The 23,007-nt window shown below is 59.7% G+C and overlaps 1 protein-coding gene across 2 annotated transcripts; it reads right to left on the bottom strand.

Annotated features, from left to right (window-relative positions):
• Positions 1-2,774: 2,774 nt before the first annotated feature.
• Positions 2,775-20,678, bottom strand: SDK2 (sidekick cell adhesion molecule 2). Of its 2 annotated transcripts, XM_042833126.1 has the most exons (42): positions 19,924-20,678; positions 18,657-18,790; positions 17,615-17,726; positions 17,285-17,475; positions 17,094-17,177; positions 16,824-17,018; positions 16,569-16,685; positions 16,241-16,408; positions 15,929-16,031; positions 15,567-15,743; positions 15,352-15,488; positions 14,981-15,128; positions 14,770-14,910; positions 14,511-14,692; positions 14,143-14,258; positions 13,256-13,451; positions 12,954-13,052; positions 12,564-12,755; positions 12,353-12,474; positions 12,175-12,284; positions 11,943-12,093; positions 11,602-11,839; positions 11,409-11,524; positions 11,078-11,267; positions 10,750-10,848; positions 10,284-10,478; positions 10,006-10,207; positions 9,707-9,810; positions 9,522-9,592; positions 9,224-9,359; positions 8,541-8,597; positions 8,216-8,317; positions 7,931-8,046; positions 7,024-7,210; positions 6,778-6,915; positions 6,550-6,711; positions 6,292-6,417; positions 5,479-5,643; positions 5,204-5,344; positions 4,392-4,530; positions 4,122-4,248; positions 2,775-3,164 (listed from the first exon to the last, which is right to left on the bottom strand). In XM_042833126.1, the coding sequence occupies exons 1-42, from the start codon at positions 20,259-20,261 to the stop codon at positions 2,811-2,813; spliced, it is 6,378 nt and encodes a 2,125-aa protein (XP_042689060.1). In that variant the 5' UTR covers positions 20,262-20,678; the 3' UTR covers positions 2,775-2,810. The 2 variants fall into 2 exon arrangements, with proteins under 2 accessions (XP_042689060.1, XP_042689061.1); XM_042833127.1 differs by lacking the exon at positions 8,541-8,597.
• Positions 20,679-23,007: the final 2,329 nt, after the last annotated feature.

The raw sequence follows: 23,007 nt of genomic DNA, 5'->3' as shown, positions 1-23,007 counted from the left end.
CCCCCCACGGCTCATTATCAGGTAAATCAGTGCTACCAGGCCAGCTCATGTCAGATGAAGGCCTTGCATTGCCAGCAATGCGTGCCTCACCTGATGCTGTCATGGGAGCACAGCGCTGGGTGAGACAGCACAGTCAGAAGGAATTAAGCTCAGCCGGCTGCCAGCAAGACAGCACTGCTGGGGACAGCACCTGAGGGCTGGTGGGGCTGTGGCTGGGCAGAGCGGGCACCCAGTGAACCCGAAACACTGCTATCAGAGCTGCCTCCACTCCTGTCCTCCTCCTGCAGAGCCCCCGGGGCAGGATCCTACCCTGGGGAGATAGCAGGAGGGTTGGGGATGCTCAGAGGCTCAGGAGTGGGTAGCTGGATGGCTCTGACCCTCCCTGAACCCATCGCTGGCTCCTTTTAGTGCTTCTCAGCAGCTTTTGAAAGCAGTGTGAAAAAAAAGATTGTAAAGCACTTTTAAAAGCCAAGGAAAATGTGCCTGGGTTCCCAGCAGCCAGTCCCCTCCTCCCCAGCAAGCCCAGCCAGCACATCAATGCCTGCCAGCTCTGCTGATGGTGCTGCCTTGGCCATGCAGGAGATGCTTCTGAGAGCACCGCCTGGTTTCTTCTGAGCCCGAGTGCTGCAGTGAGGTGTGGGAAGCACCAGGCAGGCAGCCTGAGAGCCATCTCAAATCCCCCAGCCCCACAGCCTGTGTGCATGCTGACCACGGCCAGAAACTTCCCTAATCACCCCCTTCAGCCCCACAGGCATCAGCTTGTGCCCAGAACTAAAGGTTCTCACCCCTTCCTTGTGTCATCCACCCAGTTAACCAGCCAATCCATGCACTCCAGCATGGAGTGTGCTGCATGCTCACCACCAGCATCTCAGCACCCACAGGAGATGCAGGTCAGAGCCTGGCACAGGCAGGGTTTCTCCACCATTCCCAGCAAGCACACTTCCCTCCTAACCAGCAACCCAAAACCCACCCCAGCCACCCCAGTGCCTCCGGCACCACCATAGGTGACAGATCCCATACAGTGTGACAAGCATCCAGAGCTGCAGGCAGGATGCACACACCTGGATCTGCCCCCTGCACAGCAGAGATTTGGGGTTTCAGCTTCTCCCCTCTGTCCCCCTTGGCTGCTCCAGGCCTGATAAGCACAGTGCTGGCCCTTGGCAGACTGCAGAACCCAGCCAAGCGCATACTGGGGAACACGTCAAGGTCAGCACAGAGCAGCTGGCTGTGTTGTGTCTGTGCCACAGGGAAACTGAGGCAGCACAGGCTCAGGATGTGCCACTAACACCACTGGCACTGAGACCATCTCCAGCCCAAGGATGTGCATCCTCCGTGTCCCTGCAATGGGGGCACGCTCTGGATGCTGGCTGCATCACAACTGCTCCCAGGGAGCCCTTGCATGGGCTGCTCAGATTTGCTTGGCTTCTCAGCACAACCCTGCAGGGAGTAAGAATTCCCTTGCCTGAGGCTGGGGCTGGAGCCAGGCAACAAAAAAGGAGCAGGATTTGTCCAGCCCACCCCTGCCAACATCGGCACTCAAGTGAGGAGATGCCTCCCTCCTCAGTGCCCATGGAACAGACAACACCGCTGCCCCTGTGCCAGCTCCAAAGTAGGTTGGATGAGTCACCTGCCAGCAATGCCCCCTGCTCTCTGCTGGCTGTGGCGACGTGGTTACAAGATGAAGCAGGGACAACACTCCCACAGGTGGCAGCGGCTGGGGAGCAGCATCCCCCATTCCTCCCCAGCCCAGGGGAAAGGTGGAGAGGGCACCACATCATGCACCCAGCTCCAACCGGTCCCCAAAAGCAGCGCTTGCACAAACACTCCCCACGTCTGCAACCAGCCCCATGGTCCCAGTGAGAAAGCAGCCCCAACCAGGGAGCTGTGTGCTGAGCTGTGCCATAGGGCTGACTCTCAGTGCAGCAGGTTGGACAGACACATCTTACTGGCTCCTTCTCCAGCACAGCACGGTGACAGACAGGTGAGACAGGGTCATCCTCAGGCTGTTTATTGGCATCTCTCGGTGCAGCCCCACCAGCTGGTGCCTGGCTCACCAATAGGCAATAGAAGAGGGGAGAGGCTTGCTATGCAGAGAGCACCAAAACCACCCCCTCTCCAGCCCCAGAGCACCCCGGGCGTCACCGCCGTGTGCCTCTTAAGCTCCCAGGCCTCTGCACAAAACAGAATTAAAATAAAAACACCTCCACGCTGCCAGAGAGGCAGAGGAGCAGCCACAGTCACTGCGTCACCCTGCCGAGTCCTCTCCAGGGTGCAAATCATAGGAGACATCAGCACCACTTGCACCCCTGGGGGCTGCGCTGGGCCAGGGGCAAACAAAGAGGGCAATTCATCGTCCACATGGCTGCTGGCCCCATTTCTCAGAGGGTCCAGGCTGGGGGCTTCACCCCCAGAAGGTTACATAAACAGAGCCCCTCTCCCCACACAGTCTCCTCTGCATCACCGCCCATTCCCACATCCTTGTGGGACCCATAAGTTGGGCTGTGGCACAGCCAGGGCCCCTCTGCAGCCTCCAGCCAAAGGGTCCTTAACACAGAAAGCTTTGGCCAAAAAGAGGAGCTGGGTTTTGCCCCCAGCCCCTGCTCCAAGTCCTGCAAAGGAAAGGAAAAAGCCTGAACCTGAGCAGCCCCTCCTCAGGCTCTCAGCATCTCCATCCTCTTCTCCTCCTTGACGCTTATTTCCTTGATTTCTTGCATTCTTTTTTTTTTTTTTTTTTTTTCTTTTTTTTTTGTTTTCTTTTTTTTTTTGCTCCTTTGTTTCGTGCGGTTTTCTTCTGCTCTCCCCTTTAAGTATCAAACAAAAGAGGAAAACCCAGCGATGGGGGCTCTGGAGCCGGGGGCCAGGCTGCTGGGCGGGCGGTACAGGGTGCCAGGTTGGCTGGGGGGGTTGCCGGGGGTCTGTGGGGTGGGAGTCCTGCTGGCTTTGGGCCGGAAGAGGCTGCCCTGCTGTGTGGAGGTGCTGTTGGAGAGGGGTGTGTGGTCGGGCTCCCCGGAGTCGCTCTCGGTGTAGCTGTACGCCTGCGCCCGTGAGATGCCCTTCTGCTGCCTCCGCCACGAGTTGTAGTAGGTGGGGTCACTGATGTAGTGGTTGACAAAGGAGTGGGCTTTCTGGTGACCAGGGTCCACCTCGTACTCGCTGTCGCTGCCCTAAGGGACAGTGCAAAGAGTGAACGTGGGGCAGAGCCGCCCGTCGCCACCGAATCACAGAGTAACGATCATCAAAGATGGGGAGAGCTTTCCCAAAAGATGGAGGGGGGTGAGAACGGCTGCAGCACAGCAGGGGCGGTTCTGCTTTCTGCTCAAGCGAAATAAAACCTCGCACAAAAGGGCTGCGTGGCCCTGGGGCCCCGTTGTCCCCGGGGTGTGAGGACGGGGGTGCTGGCGGGCGGCCGCCTGCCTCCTGCTCGCGGTAATTGGATTCAGCTTCTCCTCGGCGCGCACAAAGGGCCCATTGAGGGGCGGCGGGGAAGCAGCACCGCGCCAGCTTTCGGCTCTCGCCGCTCTTCACAGCTCCTCAAAGACACTCGATCTCCACAGAAGGGAGCGGGGCTGGGATCCGCGAAAGGAATCGGTGCGGGTGGAGAAAAGGGGGCTCGGGGCTGACCCTGCCTGGGGACAGGGCTGTGCCGCAGGGACCTCCCTCCCGACCCCCAGGCTTCGGTCTCCCCTTTGTCGCTGCTTTGCAGCATCCGGCCCCTGGGGTGATGCTCAGTGCTCCCTGGGGGCTGTGCTCCTGCCCGGCCACAGCTGCCCGCTGCTCCGCGAGGACACAACAGTGCCATTCTGCGGGCTTGGCAGAGCTGCGGCCGTTGCCATCGGTGACCGGGCAGCAGGACAGTCCCCAAGCCCGCGCTGTCCCCTGCAGTGCCACATCCCCTGCACATGGGTCGGGGCCGTGCCAGCTTCCCACTGGGTCTGTGCCTTGAGGCCGTGGGGAAGCGCTGCTTAAGGGCAGGATGGGGCACGGGACAGGCAGTGCTGTTCCCAAACACAACCCAGATCTGCACGGTGTGGGGAAGATGCATTAGGAAGGCTCCCAGCAGTGCTCATCTTTCTCCCAGCCCCTGAGCCCCCACATCCCAGCCCTGTTTGTGCAGTGGGTACCTGGGAGTCGGAGACCTCGGAGGGTTTCTCCGTCAGGCTGCTGCTCTCGGCGGGGATCAGGTCGTTGTACTTTGTCACATCCTCATCCGAATAGTGCAGGCTGCCGGGGCTGGGGCGCGGTGGGGACCTTGGGGACAGGCAGGTGCTCAGCACAGGAGCAGCTCAGGGCACAGCGGGATGCCCCTGAATACACCAAGAGCCCCCCCAGGACTGTGCCCATGGGCACGATGTCCGACCAGCCCCTTCCTTTCCCATGGCACAGGTCCCTACCGGGTATAGATGCCATTCTTTCTGCAGAAGGAATTCTTGACGGAAAGGCGCCGGTTGTTGAGCTCCAGGGCAGGGAAGCTGCTCTCATCCAGGCTCACCATCTCACCGTGGGTCAGGGCGTTTGCCTTGGAGCCATTTCCTGCAGGACAGGGACTCAGCATCCTTCAGGCTCCCTCAGCCCTCCAAATGGGGAAGCGGCATGGGATGATTCAGCCCCATTCCCTGCCCCAACCCATGTCCACACTGAGGGCAGTGCAGCTCGGGAACACCCATGAGATGCCCTGTGCCCCCAGCAGAGCCAAGCTTTGGCTCACACTCTGCCCTGCTGTGCTGCCTCCAGTTCAGCGGCTGTTTGCTTAATGAGGAGGTCTGGATTTTCCCCACAATTTGAGCCCTTGATACAGCTAAGAAAACAGGGCTGTGTTTGACTAATCCCAGTGACCTCTGCCGAGCCCCTGAGCTGCCCTGACTCCACAGCTGGCAGCAAGACAAACCGTTTATTTAATCCTCAGCTCCCAGCACTCTCCACATAGCATGCAGCAACTTCCTGGGACATCAGAAGAGCCCTGGAGCAGTCACCCTGAGGCAGGCTGGGTGCTGCTTTGGGTGCTCACCATCCCACTCAGACCCCAAAAGCAAGCGGGGATGCTTTAGAGAGACTCTGACACAGGGCAGGGCTCTGCAGCCCCCAAACGATTCCCCCTTGCCCAGCATGCAGCCTCCCCATCACACAGGCACATCATCCCTCCTGATGTCCCCAGCAGGTCCCCACCACTGTCACCCCCCCAGAATAGCAGAACCCCAGCGCTCACCCGAGTCTGACTTCTTGGCATACTTCTTGCTCTGCCCACGGATGATGAGCACGAAGACGAGCAGGAGGATGAAGATGAGCCCCACCAGGGCAATAACCACCAGGAACCACCACTCCTCATAGAAGGGGTTGGCTTTCTGGGCTGGGGCACAGCATGGGACGGGATCAGAAAGGGACTGCCAGGGGTGGGCAAACTGGTATGGATAAGGGGACCCCAGGAGGGTCAAGCTAGTGAAATGGGGATAAGCAGGAGGATTCAGCATCCCCTGGGGGTACCTGAGACAGAGGGGGATGGTGTGCTGGGGGTCCCATAGCCATAATCATTGACAGCGATGACACGGAAGTCGTAGCTGACCCCCTGCTTGAGGATGTCCATGCTGAAGGTGTAGGAGGTCACTTCTTTGGGAATGTCTTTGATGAGGATGTCCCAGAGCCCCTCGTCTGGAGGAGAGAAGGGGATGGGAGGGCAAATTGATTTCCAGGCAGGGAACATGTCCCTCTGCAGCCTCTCTCCCATTCCCCTCCCCACACCCACACTGGGAGCATCCCCTCTGCCATCTGGAGCCAAGCTCGCTCGCTGCAGCATCGTTAACACGCCGCAGCATTCCCACAGAGCTGATTTATCACCACCCTCCTCGTGGCCAAGGGCAAGGCAGCTCCCTGGGGAGCACACAACCACACAGCACCGGCTCCCCATTAACAATTGGTCAGATCATCTGTGCTGTGATCTGCAGCACAGAGAAGTCATTAGTGCCAGGATAGAGGAGAAAGAGCAGCTGTGCCCGCAGCTCCTTGCTGCAGGAGTGGGGACTCTTGTTCAGCAGCCCTCCCAGTTCAGGATGGCCTCAGTGCCCCTTGGTCCAATTCCCCTGGCTGAGGGGACACCACGACTTCTATGACTGTGAAATCTGAGCTGCTTGGTGACTCACTCGCCCCTTTCCATCTATCCCTTATTAGCATTCTCAGGGCAAGCACACAGCCAACACCAGCTGCTAACCCCTAACCCAGCCCACTGCACGTCCAGGAAGAGCTGGTGCTCCCTGCCTCAGTTTCCCTAAGCCCAGAACACCACTGGTGGAGCTGCAGTACCTGAAGGCCGAGCCTCAATGACGTATCTTGTGATGGGTCCTTGGCCGGGGTCTCCACTCGTCCAATGGATGGTGATGGCTGAGCCATAGCGGGAGATGAAGGGCTCTCCAGGAGGGCCAGGGGCACCTGGGGACCCAGAGCAGAGCTGGTGGCACAAGGGGACAACCCACATGGGACCCACATGGGGGATGAGCACCGGGGAAGCGTCCCCAGCCATAGCTCCTCTATCACCCCAGCACCCCCACAGCCCCCCGCTACCTTCCCCTGGCCCTGTGGTGATGTTGGCTTCAACGTCCGGTCCGTAGGCGAAGGTTTTAGCCCTGATCCTGAACCGGTAGGTGATGCCCTCAGCCAGGTCCTTCACCTTCATCCACAGCGGGCTGTTTCCCTTCACATCCACCGTCACAATCTTACTGACACCTGCAGGGATGGACGCTGAGCCGGGACCCCCCCGAGTCCCCTCGGATGCCCCCGCTGTGCCCTCACCGTCCACGGGCATGCAGGGCTCATAGATCAGCCTGTAACCCTCCAGGATGCCATTGGGCAGCGGTGGTGGCTCCCAGGACACGTTCACTGATGTGGTGGTCAGCTCACTGAATCGGATGGAACCGGGGGCGCTGGGGGCTGCAAGGGAATGTGGGGGGGAGTCAAGGACAGCTCAGTGCTCCTGGGGACCCTCCAGCACCACATCAGCCCCAAGCACTGCCCTGTGGAGCTGTGCCATGGCCCCACCTGCCTGCTGTGTCCGGGCCGTAACTGGGGTGCTGCGGGGTCCGTCTCCAGCAGCATTGAAGGCAGCGATGCTGACCCAGTAGGAGGTGTATCCTGTCAGGTTCTTCAGCTTCACCCCAGTCTCGGGCAGGAAGAGTGTCTTCACCCGTGCACTCTCATTCTGCCGCTGTGCCTCCCAGAAGTGGATCTGCAGGTTCAAAAGAGGTGGTACTGACACCCCAGCTTGGTGTGTGATGCCAATTCATTCCTCCTCCCCTCCAAAGCCTTGTGCTCAGCCAGCTGGCACAGCCCTACTTTAAGCCCCCAGTCCTGGAGTGGCTAGAGCTCTGGGTATGCCAGAGGGAAAACCCAGTCCCCCTCCAGCATGCCTCCAGCATGGCTCCAGGCAATGCCAGGCATCAGATAGACTGTTGCTTGCAGCTAGCTAAGGGACAAGCATCAGTGCACTGCACATCAGTCGTGCTGAGATCACCCCTGAGCTGCTGCCAAATCTCAAAGGACAGGGCTGGGAAGGAGGAATCACTATGGATGCGGATCTAGAGTGCAGGGCAGGGCAGCCCGGCTGCATTCCCATCAGTGACCCTATCAGATCCCCAGCATCCCGCACCGGGGACCGGGCGCATCCGAGGACCGAAGGCGCCCTCTGGTGCTCAGAGGCGGGCAGAGCCACCCGGCTCGTCCCCACATCCCTTCCTCGTCGGCACACACAGCACCTTCTGGGAACCCAGCCAGGTACCCAGCTTCTCACCAGGGTACCCAGCACCCTCCAACAACACTCGCACAGCATCTCCCCAGCACCTTCCCAGGGCACACGGCACTCTGCCAGCCTCTCCCCATGTCATCCCCACAGCCCCAGTGTCCCGCAGCCCCAGCTCAGTGCCAACTCTCAGGTGATGGAGCCCGGTACCTTGTAGCCCTGGATGTCCCCGTTCTGGCTCTCGGCGGGTGGTGGCTCCCAGGTGACATCCAGCTGGGTGGCAGTGGCTGCCTTCACGGCCACGTTCTGCGGTGCTCCGGTGGGCACTGTGCAGAAGGAAGGAGCAGTATCACAGCCCAGCTACAACCGAGGTGGGGGGGAAAGCCTCCCTCGATGTGCAATGGCCCATTGGGGCTGTAAAGAGGGGATGTAGGGGGGGCATAGGGACACAGGACAATGTACCAGGATTGTTCCAGCCCCCTCTAGCAAACTCACCTGCTTCACCTACAAAGACCTCCTGGGGGGGACTGGGGGGTCCCTCACCCACTGCATTGTACACACTCATGCGAATCTCGTAGCGCCGGTGCTTGCTCAGGTCTGTGGGGAGAGAGGAGATGGGTGAGCAGAATGCCACCTTCCCAAGGGACCCCACAGAACCCCCTCTCCAGGAAACACGAGAGTGTTCCCAAGGGGCAGCGGCAGCAGAGAAGCAGAGGTGTCCCCTGGACACAGGATGTGAGGATTCACCTCGTAGAACAGGCAGGCAGAGGGGAGAGACACAGGGGGTGGCAGTGTGTGGGGACAGGGAGCAGTGACTTACTGTCCAGTTCGTACTGGGTGAGGGACACCTCGCTGAGGTTGTGCACGGCATAGACAGCTGGGTGGCACAGAGTGGTGAAAGCAAGCAGTGTTAGTCCTCCTTCCCGCACTGCCTCCCACCCAGGGTACCCAAAAGGAGCCCATAACCTCTGAGGACTGTCACAGCACTGAGGAGCCCTCTAGTCCCCCCATCCCCCGAATAGGACAAGCAGGATCTGGGCATCAGGGTCCCCATGGGGGATCAACTGCTGCTGGGAGCAGTCTTGGGCTCTACCCTTATCCCTCATGTCCCCATTGTTACTAAAGCAGCTGTGACCCCATTCCCTCCAGGGCCTGAGGATGGCAGCACACAGACACGCACAGCAGGAACATCACACAGACACCCGTGTTACGTGCACACTTATGGACACCCGTGTGACAGGCACAGAGAGGTCTGAGCAGAGCAGGACTCAGCCACACAGCACAGCACAGTGCGGTAGGAACAGTCTGACTGATGGCACACAGCAAAGTCTGACTTGATGGCACAAAGGTGACAGCTCCATAGGTCACAGCTTGGCTCCAGAATGGTACCCAGCACTGAACACTGGTGCAAAGCATGTGATGCAGGACACTGCCCTGCTGTCCCCTGCCCACCACCACTGTGCCCCACATTTCCCTGTGCTTCCCGAGGCCACAAACACTCACGGGTGAGCTCAGCCCACGTGGTGCTGGGGTTGCCAATGCTGTGCAGGGTGAAGCCACGCAGGGTGTCGTACAGCAGCTCACGGTAGCGGAGGCGGAAGCCCAGCAGGATCCCATTGATCTTGTCTTCAGATGGGGGCTGTGGAGTGGGGAAGGTGAGGGGCTGCTCTGAGCCAGCACCCCCTGAGATGGCTGTCCCCAGCCTCAGCAGGGTGCCTTGTACCCAGTGCCCAGCCTTGGAGAGCCACGGAGTGCCGCACAGCACTGCCACCCCTCGGTGCCACCTCCATGGGGACAATACCTGCCAGCGGATGAGCACGGATGTGGTAGTGTGTGGGGTAACAGAGAGGATGGTGGGGGCTTCCTCAGGGGCTGCAGGGCAGAAGTAGGCGGTAAGGCTTCAGAGACAAGCAGGACACCTGATGCCACCATGTCAGTGCCACGCAGGAAGGCACAGCACCACCCCCAGCCCTCAGGGGCACCGACCTGCCTGCAGGGTGGTGAGCGACTCTGACTCCTCGCTGTACTCGCTGTCCCCGATGTCATTCGTCGCTTTCACACGGAACTTGTAGGAGGTGAAGGGCTTCAGCCTGCATGGGAACAGAGCAGGATGGGGACGGTGAGGCCATTGGGCACTCCTTGGGCTCCATCCCTCCCACAGTGCTTCAAAACCCTGCTGCGAGCGCTTCCCATCAGGTGGGAAAACCGAGGCACTGGGCGAGTGCCCAAAGCAGAGCCCATCTCTCAGCAACCCCACCGTGACTTGGCATCATTCCGTGCCTCACCTGTCCACGATGACGGCCGTGGCATTGTGGCTGACGGATGCAGGGTGCAGTGCCCACTCACCGCTGGGCAGCTCACGGGTCTGCACCGTGTAGAAGCGGACGGGGGAGAGCCCATCACTGCCCGGCTCCCAGGACAGAAGAACACTGCGGGCACGCACGTCCTCCTGCCGTACCAGCGGCTTGCTGGGGGGCTGCGGGCGATCTGGAGGAGGCAGGGGGCTGGGAGCATCGTGGGCACAACACCGGCACGCCGAGCCGCAGGCTGGACCCCCTCATACCTCTCTTTTCCGTGGTCACCACCAGGGCTTCAGCTGCCTCTCCCCAGCCCTTGCGGGTCTGTGCCGCGATGCGGAAGAGGTAGGTGGCCTCGGGCTGCAGGCCGGTGGCCGTGTACTGCCGTGTGCTGGGGCCCAGCACCTCGCTGACAGCCGCGTTGGCCGCGGTGGTGTTAAGGCGGTGGGTGAGCTGGTACGCTGCAGGGATGGGGGTGGCACCGTGGAGGACGGCCCCTCAGCACTCCCCATTGCCTCCCCTCCATCCTCGCCCCACTCCGAGCCAGCAGTGAGGGGGTCACTCCCTGCTATGTTTGGGGTGGAGCTTGCTGATGTGGGGGCAGCAGGCTCTGAGATGCTAAAAGGTGGCAGGGAGCTGGCCTCTGCCTCTCCCATATTGCTCCTGGCTCCCACAGGCTCTCTGAATCCCTCCGCAGAGCATCATGGCACGGCCACAGCAGCTCCCACCTACCCAGGATGATGCCGTTGGGGGCTGCAGGCGGCTGCCAGATGAGCCGCACAGAGGTCGTCCTCACTTCAGGAAACAGCATCCCCACAGGAGGCCCAGGTACTGGAATGAGAGAGGTGGGGTTCACCACAGAGCACACGAGTGAGTGCAGAATGCCCAGCCCTATGCAGATAGCAACCATTCCCATCCTCTGGGAATGGCATCCTGCGTGTCCAGGTTAGAGAAACCCCAGGGAGCAGAGATAGGAAGAGAGGGATGACATGACCTTAGGCACCCTGGGTACCCCTCGCTCTCTTGGGATCTTTCTGCCCTTCTGTGCACTGGCACTCACCATCATCCAGAGTCCTCTCGAGGACAGGGGGCCGGCTGGGCACGCCGTCCCCAATCCTGGTGAAGGCCAACACGCGGATCTCATACAGCGTGAATTTGCCCAGCCCTGTCAGCTGGGCGCTGCGGGAGGCATTGCCCTCTGCCAGCCAGAACTGGGCACGTGCTTCTGAATCCTTCTCCTTGTACATCACCTGAAACAAATCCATGTGACACAGCTGGGCTTCCTAGGTCCCCCAGGGTGGAGCAGAACAGGCTCTCAGAGGTGGCACAGCCTGGGCAAGTTGTGGCTCCTGGGGCAGGGCACAGACACTGGGGCTGGTGTAGCTGCTCACCTTGTAGCCCAGGATGAGGCCGTTGCAGTCTGCCTCGGGGATGCCGCTCCATCGCACCAGCATGCTGCTGGAGGACGTGGCCTGTGCTGACACATTGCTGGGGCCGGAGGAGGGCACTGGGGGGGATGACAATGAAAGGTCAGCACTAGGAATGAGTGTAGGTCAGCATTGGGCCGGTGGGAGCTGCTGGTACCTGACTCCCGCGTTCGTCCCAGCACCAAATGGCTCCAGGGCCCTGAGCCAATGGCATTGAAGGCTTGGACCTGCACCCGGTACTCGGTCCACTCCTCCAGGTCCTCGATGGTGTACTCTCGCTCCACACGGTCATGGATGGTGTGCACCACTGCCCGCCCTCGCCCATCCGAGCGCAGGTAGCGGATCCGGTAGCCCACCGAGTCGGGGTTCCCATTGTATTCCTGCTCCAGGAGAGGCTGGCACAAACAGCCACCATCATTCCCAATGTCCCACGGCCACTCCAGGCTGTCCCAATGGGCACTGTGCCCACGGGTGCAGACCCTCAAGGTCCACCCTCACCATCCAGCGCAGCCACAGGCTGGTCTCACTGGCTGTCCGCAGGGTGACATTAGCAGGTGCCACATCCGGGGGAGCCTGCAGGGTCTGGATCCTCCTGGAGGGTAGGCTGGGGGGGCTGGTGCCCACGATGTTCACCTGCCGCATGCGGAAACTGAGAGGGGAGAGCAGGGTCACAGCAGGGACCAGAGTGGTCTGGTCTCCTAGGAAGGATGGCACAGCACTGGCCACTTGCCTGTAGTAGGTGTAGGGATTCAGATTGGGCACTTCCATGGAGCGGGCATCAGGCTCATTAGCCAGCTGGTGGACGAGCCCCCACTCTTCAGCTTCACCATTCTGGCCCACCTGCAGGAAGGCAGTGGGGTGAACTGCCCCCCCGGCACCCCTTTTGCCACCCCACAGCCATCCCATACCTGTGCCTCCACCTGCCAGCGAGAGATGGAGGTTTTGCCATCATAACCCGGACGAAACTGGAGAGTGACGGAGCGGGGACCGATGTTGGAGATGCCCAAATTGGTGGGGGCACCGGGCAGCTCTGCAGGGACAGGGCAGGGTGGGTGGCACCAACCTGCTCGCCCCCAAAGCCAGCTGCATCCCACGGTGTTCCCACACCACCACACTCACCTGGTGGCACTCCTGAGGAGATGGTGGAGGAAGAAACCTGGCCCTGGCCCTTGGAGGTCATGGCAGCCACCTCGATGGTGTAGGTGGTGAGGGCGGTGAGGCCGGTGACGCGGTACTCCAGCGTGACGTTGGGCAGGTAGTGGGTCACCCGTGTGTTGGTGCGGTTGTACTCCTCCCAGGAGATCCGGTAGCCTGAAGCACACCCCGTGCCATCAGCCCCCAGTCACCCACCCCGTGGGGCTGAGCAGGGTGCAGGGAGATGCTGTGGGGTTGGGTCATGGGAGATGCTGCGGGGTTGGAGGGCAAGTTGCTGTGAGGTCAGGGATTGGAGGAAGATGCTGTGAAGCTGATGCAGGCAGATGCCGCAGAGTTGGGGTTCAGCATCCCTACCTGTCAGAATACCGTTCTTCTCCAGGGGCTCCTGCCAGCTGACCTTCAGGGATGTGTCCAAGATCTCACTGAAGCTCAGGTGTCCCACAGGGCCAGGCACTGCCCAAAGACACCCGGGCTCAGCACACAGCCACGCATCCACGGGAGCCCATAGGACCCAACACGAAGCGGGCTCCCCAGGCACAAGGCTTCCCAGGGCTCACAGGCACCCCGTGCCACATCCTCCCCCAGCACCAGCAGGATCAGCCCCAAATCACTGGGCTGCTCACTGCCACCCTGGGGCGCACAGAGCCTCCCCGTACCGTCCTCGTGGGTGCGCACCAGCTGGGGCGGGCTGCGCGGGCCGTCCCCCGGCGTAGTGAAGCACAGCACTGACGTCAAATACTCCGTGAACTTCTTCAGCCCCACCACGTAACCCACGTGGACGCTGTCCTGGAAGTTGGGCCGCACCGTCACCACCGTCGCCTCTTCCTCGTGTTCCGGCTCCCAGGCAATAAGCTGCAGGAATCGTAGGAAGGTAAGGAGGTGCTTGGACAGGCACCGTGGTCCCCACCACACCAGCGCCATCCTCCGAGCATCCCCAGCCCCCTTTGTTTATTCAGCATTGATTAAATATCAATTAATGATGCAGGGAGCACTTGATGCTGTCTAACTGATACGTGTGTACCCTTATGAGCCAATATGGAGCGTGCAATTAGTGATTAACTCCAATTGATAACAGCACGTAATCACCAGCTTGCCTTCGTTTAGGAGGTATGTTTGGGCATTTAATTGGTATTGTGCAAGATAGCCTATAGCAACTTAATTAAATACTAATTAGGCCCTAAAAATACTAATCAAAAATACTAAGTGGCATTTAATAAGAATGTTAAATATCCTACTTGCTCTGGTTATCTCATTCAGCAGCAATTAAATTCCTGAACTTCTTTTGAGTGGATTAAGAAACAAGTTTAATGTTTCAATTCAATTTAATTAACGTAAATTTGAATTAATTGCAAATTGCAATTAATTACAGAGATTCCAAGACCACGCAAGTGTTAAATCTCAGTAAATATTGTTTTAACAGTTGGGCTGGAATCCATTAAAATAGCTGGGGGGGCTGCAAGGAGGAGTCATGCTACATCGTGTGGGTTGGCCAAGGGGCTTCCTGGTGCATGCTTCTCAGGGAGATCTGCGAGTGACCCCTCACCTTGTAGCCCTGATTGATGCCGTTGATGAACTGAGGGCTGGGGGGATTCCAGGTGAAGCGGATGGTGGTGGAATTGGTGGCCTCAGTCTGCACGTTGCCCGGGGGCACAGTGGGCACTGTAAGGATGGAGGGCACGCTGGCAGCAGCTCTGGCTCTGCTGGGTCTCCTCCCTCAGCACAGGGACCCCAGGCATCCAGGAGTGCCTCATCTTGGGGCCATGCCCAATGCTTGGTCCCTGTGCTCATCCCAGGTACCCCCCACCCATCCTTCTAAGCCCATCCCCATCACCTCTGTGACAGAGCACGGCTAGCCAAGCCAAGCTCCCACCCCACTGGTGCAACCACCAAGCTCTGCCCAGCCCTGCCTACCTCCCTGCAGCGTCCACTCCGTCACCTTCATGCTGTACACCCCCAGGCCAGCGCTGTTGTACGCCGCCACCTCGATCTCGTAGTTGGTCCAGATGATGAGGTCCTCCAGGAGCAGATTGTTGACGTCAGCATTGGTGATGTTCTTGAACTGGTAGCCCACGGGCAGCCCGGCCAGGCAGTACCTGGGGACCAGCTGTCATCAGCGCTGCATCCCAGGACAGTGGGGACAGGGTGCCCATGCTCCCCCACAGGCACCTACCGGATGATGTAGCCCTTGAGGACACCATTCTGGTGGCTCTCAGGGGGTGGCTGCCATTGGATCATGATGGACTGGTTGGTGCGGCCGCTGGCGATGACGTTCTGGGGCGGTGCAGAGGGCGGCTCCTCGGGCAGAGACACTCTGAGGGGCACCAGGTGAGGATGAGCACTCAGCCTATCCGCAGACACGTGTTCCCCCCACTGCCACTCACCTCTCTGTGTCCTTGCTGAACTGGCTCCTGCCCACATCGTTGACAGCACACAGGCGGAACTGGTAGGAACGGGCTGGCACCAATCCCCGCACCACCACCCATGTCAGCTCGGGGTCGACGCTGGCCAGCAGCACTGTCCAGGGTGCATCTGTGGGGAGAAAGCGGTGAGCAGGTAGAGAACACCTCAGGGTTCCTGCATCCCCTGCCCACTGGTTGAGCAGTCCCACGGTCCTCAAGCTCCACACAGCATCTCTTCCCTTCCCAGTGTGATGACAGAGACCAGGCTTCAGCCCACATCTCCAGATGGGGGCAGCTGAGCCACCCCCACAGGGACAACCCCCAGGGTCTGGGAGGTGGGCACAGCCCCTTACTATTCTCAGAGATCTCCACGAGGTAACGCAGCAGGGGGCTGTTGCCATCGAAGGGCTTGGCCCAGGTCAGGTTGATGGCCCGCTTCTCCAGGGGGCTCAAGATGGCCACGGGGCTCTCGGGGGCATGGGGGAGCTGCCTGGACAGGGCGGGGGACACGGCGGTTAGGGCTGGGGGCACAGCGGGACACGCAGCACCCATGGGGTGGGGGTCTCACCGAACACGGAGGTGGGCACTGCGTGAGTCATTGCCACCAGCCGAGAGCACCTTGCAGGTGTAGGTGCCGATGTCCCCCGACCAGGTCTGGGAGATGTGCAGTGTGCCCGCCTCGTCCAGCCGCAGCCGGGGGCCGCTCTCCGTGCCCAGCGGTGCACCATCCTTCTCCCAGACGTACCTGTGCCAGGTGGGAGCCCGACGGGGTCCAGGTGGGAACCCAACGGGGTCCTGGCACCCTGCAGCCTCCTGACAGGGGGGACCCAGTGCCAGGATCCCCGCACACACGGCACCAGGTGGCACTGCAGGACCACCGAGCGCCAGCACACAGTGCATCCCGCCTCAACCCCCAGCCCCGACCCCCACCTGACATCCACACTGGGGTCGTGGGTGACGCCGCAGCTCATGGAGGCCTTGGTGCCCTTGATGACACTCTGGTCCTGCGGTGGGTCGGTGATGCGTGTCCGTGCTGTGGGGGGAAAGGATGAGGGAATGGCACTGCCTGAGGGGCTACAGGGTGCTGGCAAAGGTGTAGATCCACCCAGCTAATAGGACTGGGGACAGCGTCACAGGCGGCCACGTGGGTGCAAGTCTTAGCATCCTTCCAAGCAGAGCAGCTACGTTCTAGCCCCTGGCACTGCACCCAGCAGGGTCTGACCTGCAATGCAGGCACCTTACCCCAGACCACCAGGTCAGCGGAGGCTTCATCCACGCCACGGGAGTTGGTGGCCAGGCAGGTGTAGGTGCCAGCATCAGTCAGGTGCGCGGGGCTGATGAGCAGGCTGCCCGACTCCAGCAGGGTGAAGCGCGGGAGCTGCACCGAGCCGCTGGCCAGGATCCGCTCCCCTGGGGGACAACGGGGGGGTCTGTCACCCACAGCCATCAGCCAAGCAACGAGCTCAGGACCAAACCAGGAGGATGAAGATTTGGCTGAGCCCTGTGCAACGAGCTTGCCAAGGACCCCCTGGACCATGCAGGCAGGGCACCGTGCCCCCTGCCCCTGTACCTTTCTGCCAGGTGATGGCTGGGCGTGGAGCCCCCGAGGTCTCACAGTTGAGGATTACAGACATGCCATCGATCACCGTGCTGTCCTGGGGACCCCTCGTGATGTTGGGGGCGATGCCTACGGAGCAAAGAGATGCACAGATACCCCCAAAGCCCTCCCCAGTGCTTAGTCTTGGCAAAGGGGTCTGTCCCTGTCTGGGGGGTCCCATCCCATGCAGGGCATCCTGGGCTCTGGGACAGGGGGGCTGACACCTACTGGTCACAGCCAGGTACGTGGTGGTCTGCACCTCTCCAGCCGCATTGCGGGCGAAGCACTGGAACATGCCAGTGTCATCAGGGAGCAGCCCACTGATCTGCAGGCTGCCATCTGCCAGCAGCTGGAAGCGGGACAGCTGCTCCGGATGGATGAGGGACGCGTCCTTGTACCAGGCCATATCGGGAGGTGGCACACCTGCAAGGATGGGGTTGGGTCAGGCATAGGAACATGGTAGGTGCGAGACCACAGCAGGCACGGGGTGCAGTTCACCTTTGGCTTGGCACGGGATGGCCACCACCTTCTCCATCTCAGCTGTGATGTGCCTCTCCGGCTCCTTGACAAACTGCGGGGGCTCTGCAAAGGGAAACACGGAGACAGGCAGCGTTAGCACTGGGATTCTCCACACCCATCCTGAGGGGCTGAGCTCTGCCCCACTCATTGCATGCATGGCAGTGCCTCACCCAGCACAGACAGGTAGGCACCCTCAGCCACAGCAGGCACACTGCTGCTGCGCAGCACAGCCTCGCACTCATAGTAGCCACTGTCACCCAGCGTGGGGTTGAGGATGGTGAGCCGGCGGCTGTAGTCACTGATGCCACTGGAGATGGGCACGCCGTCCTTCTTCCAGATGATGTGCAGCTTGATCAGTGGCCTGGGGAGGGGAGGGGCAGGAGGATGCCATGAGCCAGCCCCCCTGCGTCCCATACCTCCTATCCCATGGCGCATCTCACCCCTGGTGAACAGAGCTGATGAGGGTCCCCCAGCCCCATCCCATCCCCGCTGCTACTCGCCTGGCGTTGGCCACGCACTCCATGGTCACCTCTGAGGTCCCGGCCACCACGCTGGTGTTCCTGGGTGGGACAATGATGGTGGGTGCGATGGGATCGGCAGGGCCACCCACGTCTGGGGAGAAGCAGGCCAGAGCGACAGCGATCAGCACCACCTCCCCCTCCACATGCCATGGGGGGGCAGGAACTGCAGGGCTCTGCTCTCCTGCAGCACACCCAGCCCATCACAGTGGCATCTAGGAGTTTCTCAGCTCCCCATTCACCCTCTCCTCCCATAGGATCCTGTGTCCCCACAGCCTCCACCCCATATAGCAGCTCCTGCACGGCACCAGCTGGCAGGGAAGGAGGAGAAGGGAGTATATAAAGCAAAATAATTGCAACAATAAAAAACCCTCATGTAGACGCTGTAAAAATGTGATCGTCGTGAAAGCTGCTGATATAGCTGAATCCATAAACATGGGCTCTAAGTTGTTTATTACGCACTGGGATGCCAAGGTACGGAGCAGCTGATTAATGGGGCAGGAGGGAAAGGGGAACAGGCACAGCCCTGCATGGGAACGCATAACAGCAGCCATGGAGAGAACAGCAGGAGCTGGGACAAGAGGACCAGCGTCACTTTGAGATATGTTCCTTAGGATGGGGTCATCACTCTGATAGGTACCAGAGAGGGGACCCAGAGGGCAGGGGGCACACGGTTCTCCAATAGACTGAGGCTGGTCTAGAGCCACACGGACTGAGAGTGGTCTTTGGCCAGCACAGGGGCACCAGCAGGGCAGCAAAGGAGCTACTTGGCACCATCCTGTCCCAGATCCATCCCAGCACCTGAGGGCACCCCAGCAGCCCCACAATTAGGATGGCACAGGGAGAAGGGCTCCGCTGGTGCTGCAATTAGCACTGGCCGCCGTCTGCAGCACAGCCCAAAGTGCCTAAATAAATTTGGAGGCAGCCAAACCGTTAAGTCAGCAGAAGCAGAGCCTCCAAAGAGATTTACTGCAAATTAAAGGTGGGTGGCAGCCAGGCGGCGCCGGGGGAGCGGGGCACTCACTGGCCACGGCGAGCGTGATGGGCTGGCTGGTCTTGTTGTCCCCGTTCTTGTCGTTCACTGCCTGCACGTAGTAACGTCCCGCATCCGGGGCCACCGTGGAGAGGATGACCAGGGTGTTATCCAGCGTGATGGCTCTGTGGGGTGAACGTGGCATTGGGGATGTGAGCCGAAGGAGGATCAATCAGGATCTCCCCACTACCCAACATCATGGCGGGGGGAGATGGGATCGGACCATCCCAAACCCAATGGGGACACAACTGATGTGTTGGGACCCTCATTTCCCCGCCCCATGGGTACAGATGGGATCAGGCCATCCCAACCCTAAATACGTGCCCATCATGCGGGGGAGCGTAGCTCAGCCACTGACCCTACAAATGAGCCACAGACTGAGCCCCACGCTGCCCACCCACCCTCCCATGCACAGCATCCACGGAGCACAGTGGATAGTGCAGATTAATAGGGCCCAGGTTATTCATTTATTTTTTCTTAACGGAACGATCCAATCTGCTGGAAATATAACATGGTTTGGGGGGGGGGGGGGGGGGGGAGAAGAGTGGAATATATTTTACCATTAAATATGAGATAAAGGAGTTTTATCTCCTCAATCCTGCTTTGCAAATAGAAAAGAGACCAGTTCAATTCCTGCATAATGTGGGTTACAAATTCAATTCCCGCACGCCGTGCTGCCAGCGATGGGCTCAGCATGCAGCCCCATAGGGACGCCCCACATGCACACACCGTGCACGCTCCTCCACATCAGCTGCTGCCCTGGCACGTGCTGAGCCCCCCCCTGCCTCCCTCCCCTAAGGCTATTTTCTTTTTTGTTGTTGTTGTTAAATCTATTTCCCTGATGACAAACAGTCGCCAAGTCCCTCCCTGGGTTTTAGTGCAACAATCTCAAGACATCTGTTAAACATCCTCACTGCTGGTTGAACAAGGACGGCGGCAGCCGAGGGAAATGGACTATCTCTGGATGCTGGGGGGATGCTAGGGGGATACTGGGGTATATTGGGGGGATACTGGGATGGGGGTGCTGCCAGAGTACCAGGAAGATACAGGGGAGATACTGGGATACTCCTGAGGAGATAGTGGGGGGATACTGGGGAGGTACTGGGGTATAGGAGGGGAGCACTGGGAGAGTACTGGGAAGATGCAGGAGGATACAGAGGAGATAGTGGGAAAGTAGAGGGGAAGACACAGAGGAGATACTGGGAGAGTATTTGGGAGATATTGAGGGGGCACTGAGGAGGTACTGGGGTATACTCACATTCGGCTGCTGGGGGAGATCTTGCGCCCATCACGGAACCAGGTGACCTGGGGCTGGGGGAAGCTGGCGATGCGAGGTGCCCGGATGACAGCTGCCTCCCCATGGGACACACTCTGCTCTGTCTCACTGTCCTCAAAACTCCCCATGTCTGCAGAACACGAGAGAGCAGCATCAGCGAACGGCAGCGTGGGGACCCAGCAGGATCCATCCCCAGCAGGGAGCAGGCTGGAGGCGACAAGGATGGGCTCCCCACAAAGATGCAATAGGGCCATGCTGGGTTCTGCTCTCCCTTCATCCCAAGAGCCATCCTTGCAGCACTTGGAGCTGATTAACCCCATCACCCACAGGACCGTGCTGTGGGTTCAGTGAGGACGGCTCAGCCCTGGCACCACTCGCCAATCCCTGCAGGGAGAAGCAAAGCATAACCTTGGCTCCACACACACGGTGGTGGCACCGCTGCCCTGCACAGCTGAGAAAAGCAGAAGCGAAGCAGGGTGCATTGAGAATGGGAAGTGGGGGGATTTTTATTGACTTCCCTTAATTGCTGTAATTAAAAACATGTAAAGAATCTCTTTTTAACGACTTTGCCATTATCATTAGTTGTTAGCGCAGCTGCCTTATTAATTTCCCATTAGCTCCCTGATTTGTCGCGTAGAGGTTGATGAGGATAGGGCTGGGGGCATCCCACAGGGAAGGGACGGCAAAGAGGGGACACAGAGCCACCATCCCCAGCCTCCCGATAACCCCAGTGCTGATCCCCTTCCACCCCCCTCAGTTCAGCCCTCCTGGTCCCATCCCTCCCAGCTCAGGGCTGCCCAGTGTGCCACCCCACGTTTGTCACTTACAGGCCACCTGCACCTCGGTTTGGCGCTGCAGCAGGGCTCCCATCCGGTTGCGGACGATGCAGCGGTAGAACCCAGCATGCGTGCGGTCCAACGAGGTGATCATGTACCTATAGGATTGGGGGGCACTCAGCACATGGCCCCCGGGAGAGGCTGCAGGTCCCAAGCCAGCACTGCGGTTGTTTCATCAGGTGCTGACACCCTCCCCCCAAAAAAGTGGCTGCTGGAGGTGTGTGAGTGCGTGTGTGTGTGTGTGTGCAATGCGCCCCTCTGTGCATGCAGGCAAGGCCACGCATGCTGCAGGAACAACCCTAGCCCTAACCCATTTTCCTAGGAGGCTCACAGTTACGTTGCCAAGCACACTGCCGTGCTCTTTCCTGATCCATCCCCTGCATGGCTTGGAGCCATCAAAAGCAGAGACGCAGCCTGGGATGTGCAAACGGTGCCACCTCCTCCACAAAACCAACCTGGGGACACTTTGCCTGGGATGCCCCTTCCCACACACACACACACAGAGCTTCAACAGCCTCATCAGGGCACAGATGCTGGACACTGGGGCTGTCCTGGGGGTTCTGAGCATCCTGGCTGCCCAAAGCCCCTCCCCAGCCCCATAGACACCCAGAGTCTGAGCATCACTCTGCAGCTGAGCCACCTTATCAGTCCCACTGCCCTCGTGGCTGCTCTTATCAGACAGCAGACCTGCAAGCTGATAAGCAGATAAAGGGAATAACCACATCTTCACTTGTCTTCCATCACCCCATTGTCACCAGACCTCCAGGGGTCATTCCCAGTCCCTGGGGTGGACACCGCCATCTGCTCCATGCCCCCAGAATGGACTGCAGCTCCCCCAGTCTCACAAGCAGCAGCCCCATGTGGGACAGCTCTGCATCGCTGCCTCCCGAACAGGGAGTGCTCTGAGATAAAGTGGAGAGGGAATAAATAAGAAAGCTCCAACCCTCCTCGCCCGAAATCCAATCTTGCATTAAAGCACGCCGCAGGCTGTTGCAGCAGAGCTTTGTTTGTTCTTTTGATAACAGAGCGTAAATTAAACTTTCATAAGGCATGAGGAACACGTCTCCTCTGCTGGGGATCTCCTGGCATGGGAGCTGGGATGGGGGCTGCCCCCGAGCCAGGGTGGGTGCTCAGCCCCTGCCCCACATGCAGGAATTGCATATGGGAGTGGTGGGCTCTGGGATCTGGCCCCAGGCTGCTTTGGGGATGCCCTGACAGCTGTGCTATGGAGCAGGGCCGAGCTGGGTTTGCACACAGAGATAGTGCCTATGGGAATCTGGGTGTGGAAAAGGAGATGCGGGCATTCAGGAGTGAACCTGCTGGGAAGAGCCATGTGCCCACTGCCTGGCATGGTAGTGGGGTGGCAGCTCCAGCACAACACTGCCACCCATATGGGCACGGACAGGGCAGGATTTGGAGGGGTCCCATCTTCTCGTGAAAAGGAAACATGGCAGGGAGGAGGGGGAGGGTCACACAGCCCCAGCAAAGGGCACGCTGCGTGCCAGGGACTGCCCGTCCCCACCGGGAAGGGAGGATGCCCTTTGGGAACAAGTCCTTGAGTGTCACGGCTGATATTTAAAACGATCCCTGCAGGCTTTAAATAAGATATTTCAATTCCAGGGAGCTGTCAGGAACGGATGCGGACACCAGAAATAATGGGCACGCTCTCCTTGTGTTGTCCTCGCCCATAAATCACACGCACCGCGACTCCCAACCGCACGCACGGACGGACGGCGGCCGATGCCCACATGAACCCCACGCATGGAACCCCCTGGCCTTCCCTCCACACCCCCACCACGCTCAGAGCACCCCCCGATGTGACGCATCCCCTCTGCAGCATTCCCCTATGGGCAGGGGGAGGCTTCGCCCCCACGAGCCCAATTAGCAGAGCCCTGGCCCCGTGCCGCTGGAGCTGCAGGAGCTATTACAGCAACCAGCTTTGCACACACCTAAGCGGATGAAAATAGCCCGGAGAAAGGAAATCAATTACTGGGCGCAGTCTGGCCTGCAGTTATTAAGCAACGTGAGCAGAGACTTTGTTCTCTGCCACTTGGCTTCTGCAGAGCCTCCATCCCACATCGCTCCCATGCAATTTCCGCGAGCGTGGCCACAGGAGGACAGGGATTGAATTTGTGCTGCTCACGGGGTGGGAGGAGCAGGGAGGCACAAAGAGTGCGGTGCACAGCCCCCCTGATTCCAGTTGGGGGCTGCAGCACCCAAAAGCTGACCT

Source organism: Centrocercus urophasianus, unplaced genomic scaffold (genome assembly GCF_019232065.1).
Source record: "Centrocercus urophasianus isolate 14NV4802_14NV808 unplaced genomic scaffold, USGS_Curo_1.0 seq_40, whole genome shotgun sequence".
Lineage (NCBI taxonomy): Eukaryota > Metazoa > Chordata > Aves > Galliformes > Phasianidae > Centrocercus > Centrocercus urophasianus.
This window is presented reverse-complemented; position numbering and strand designations above follow the sequence as displayed.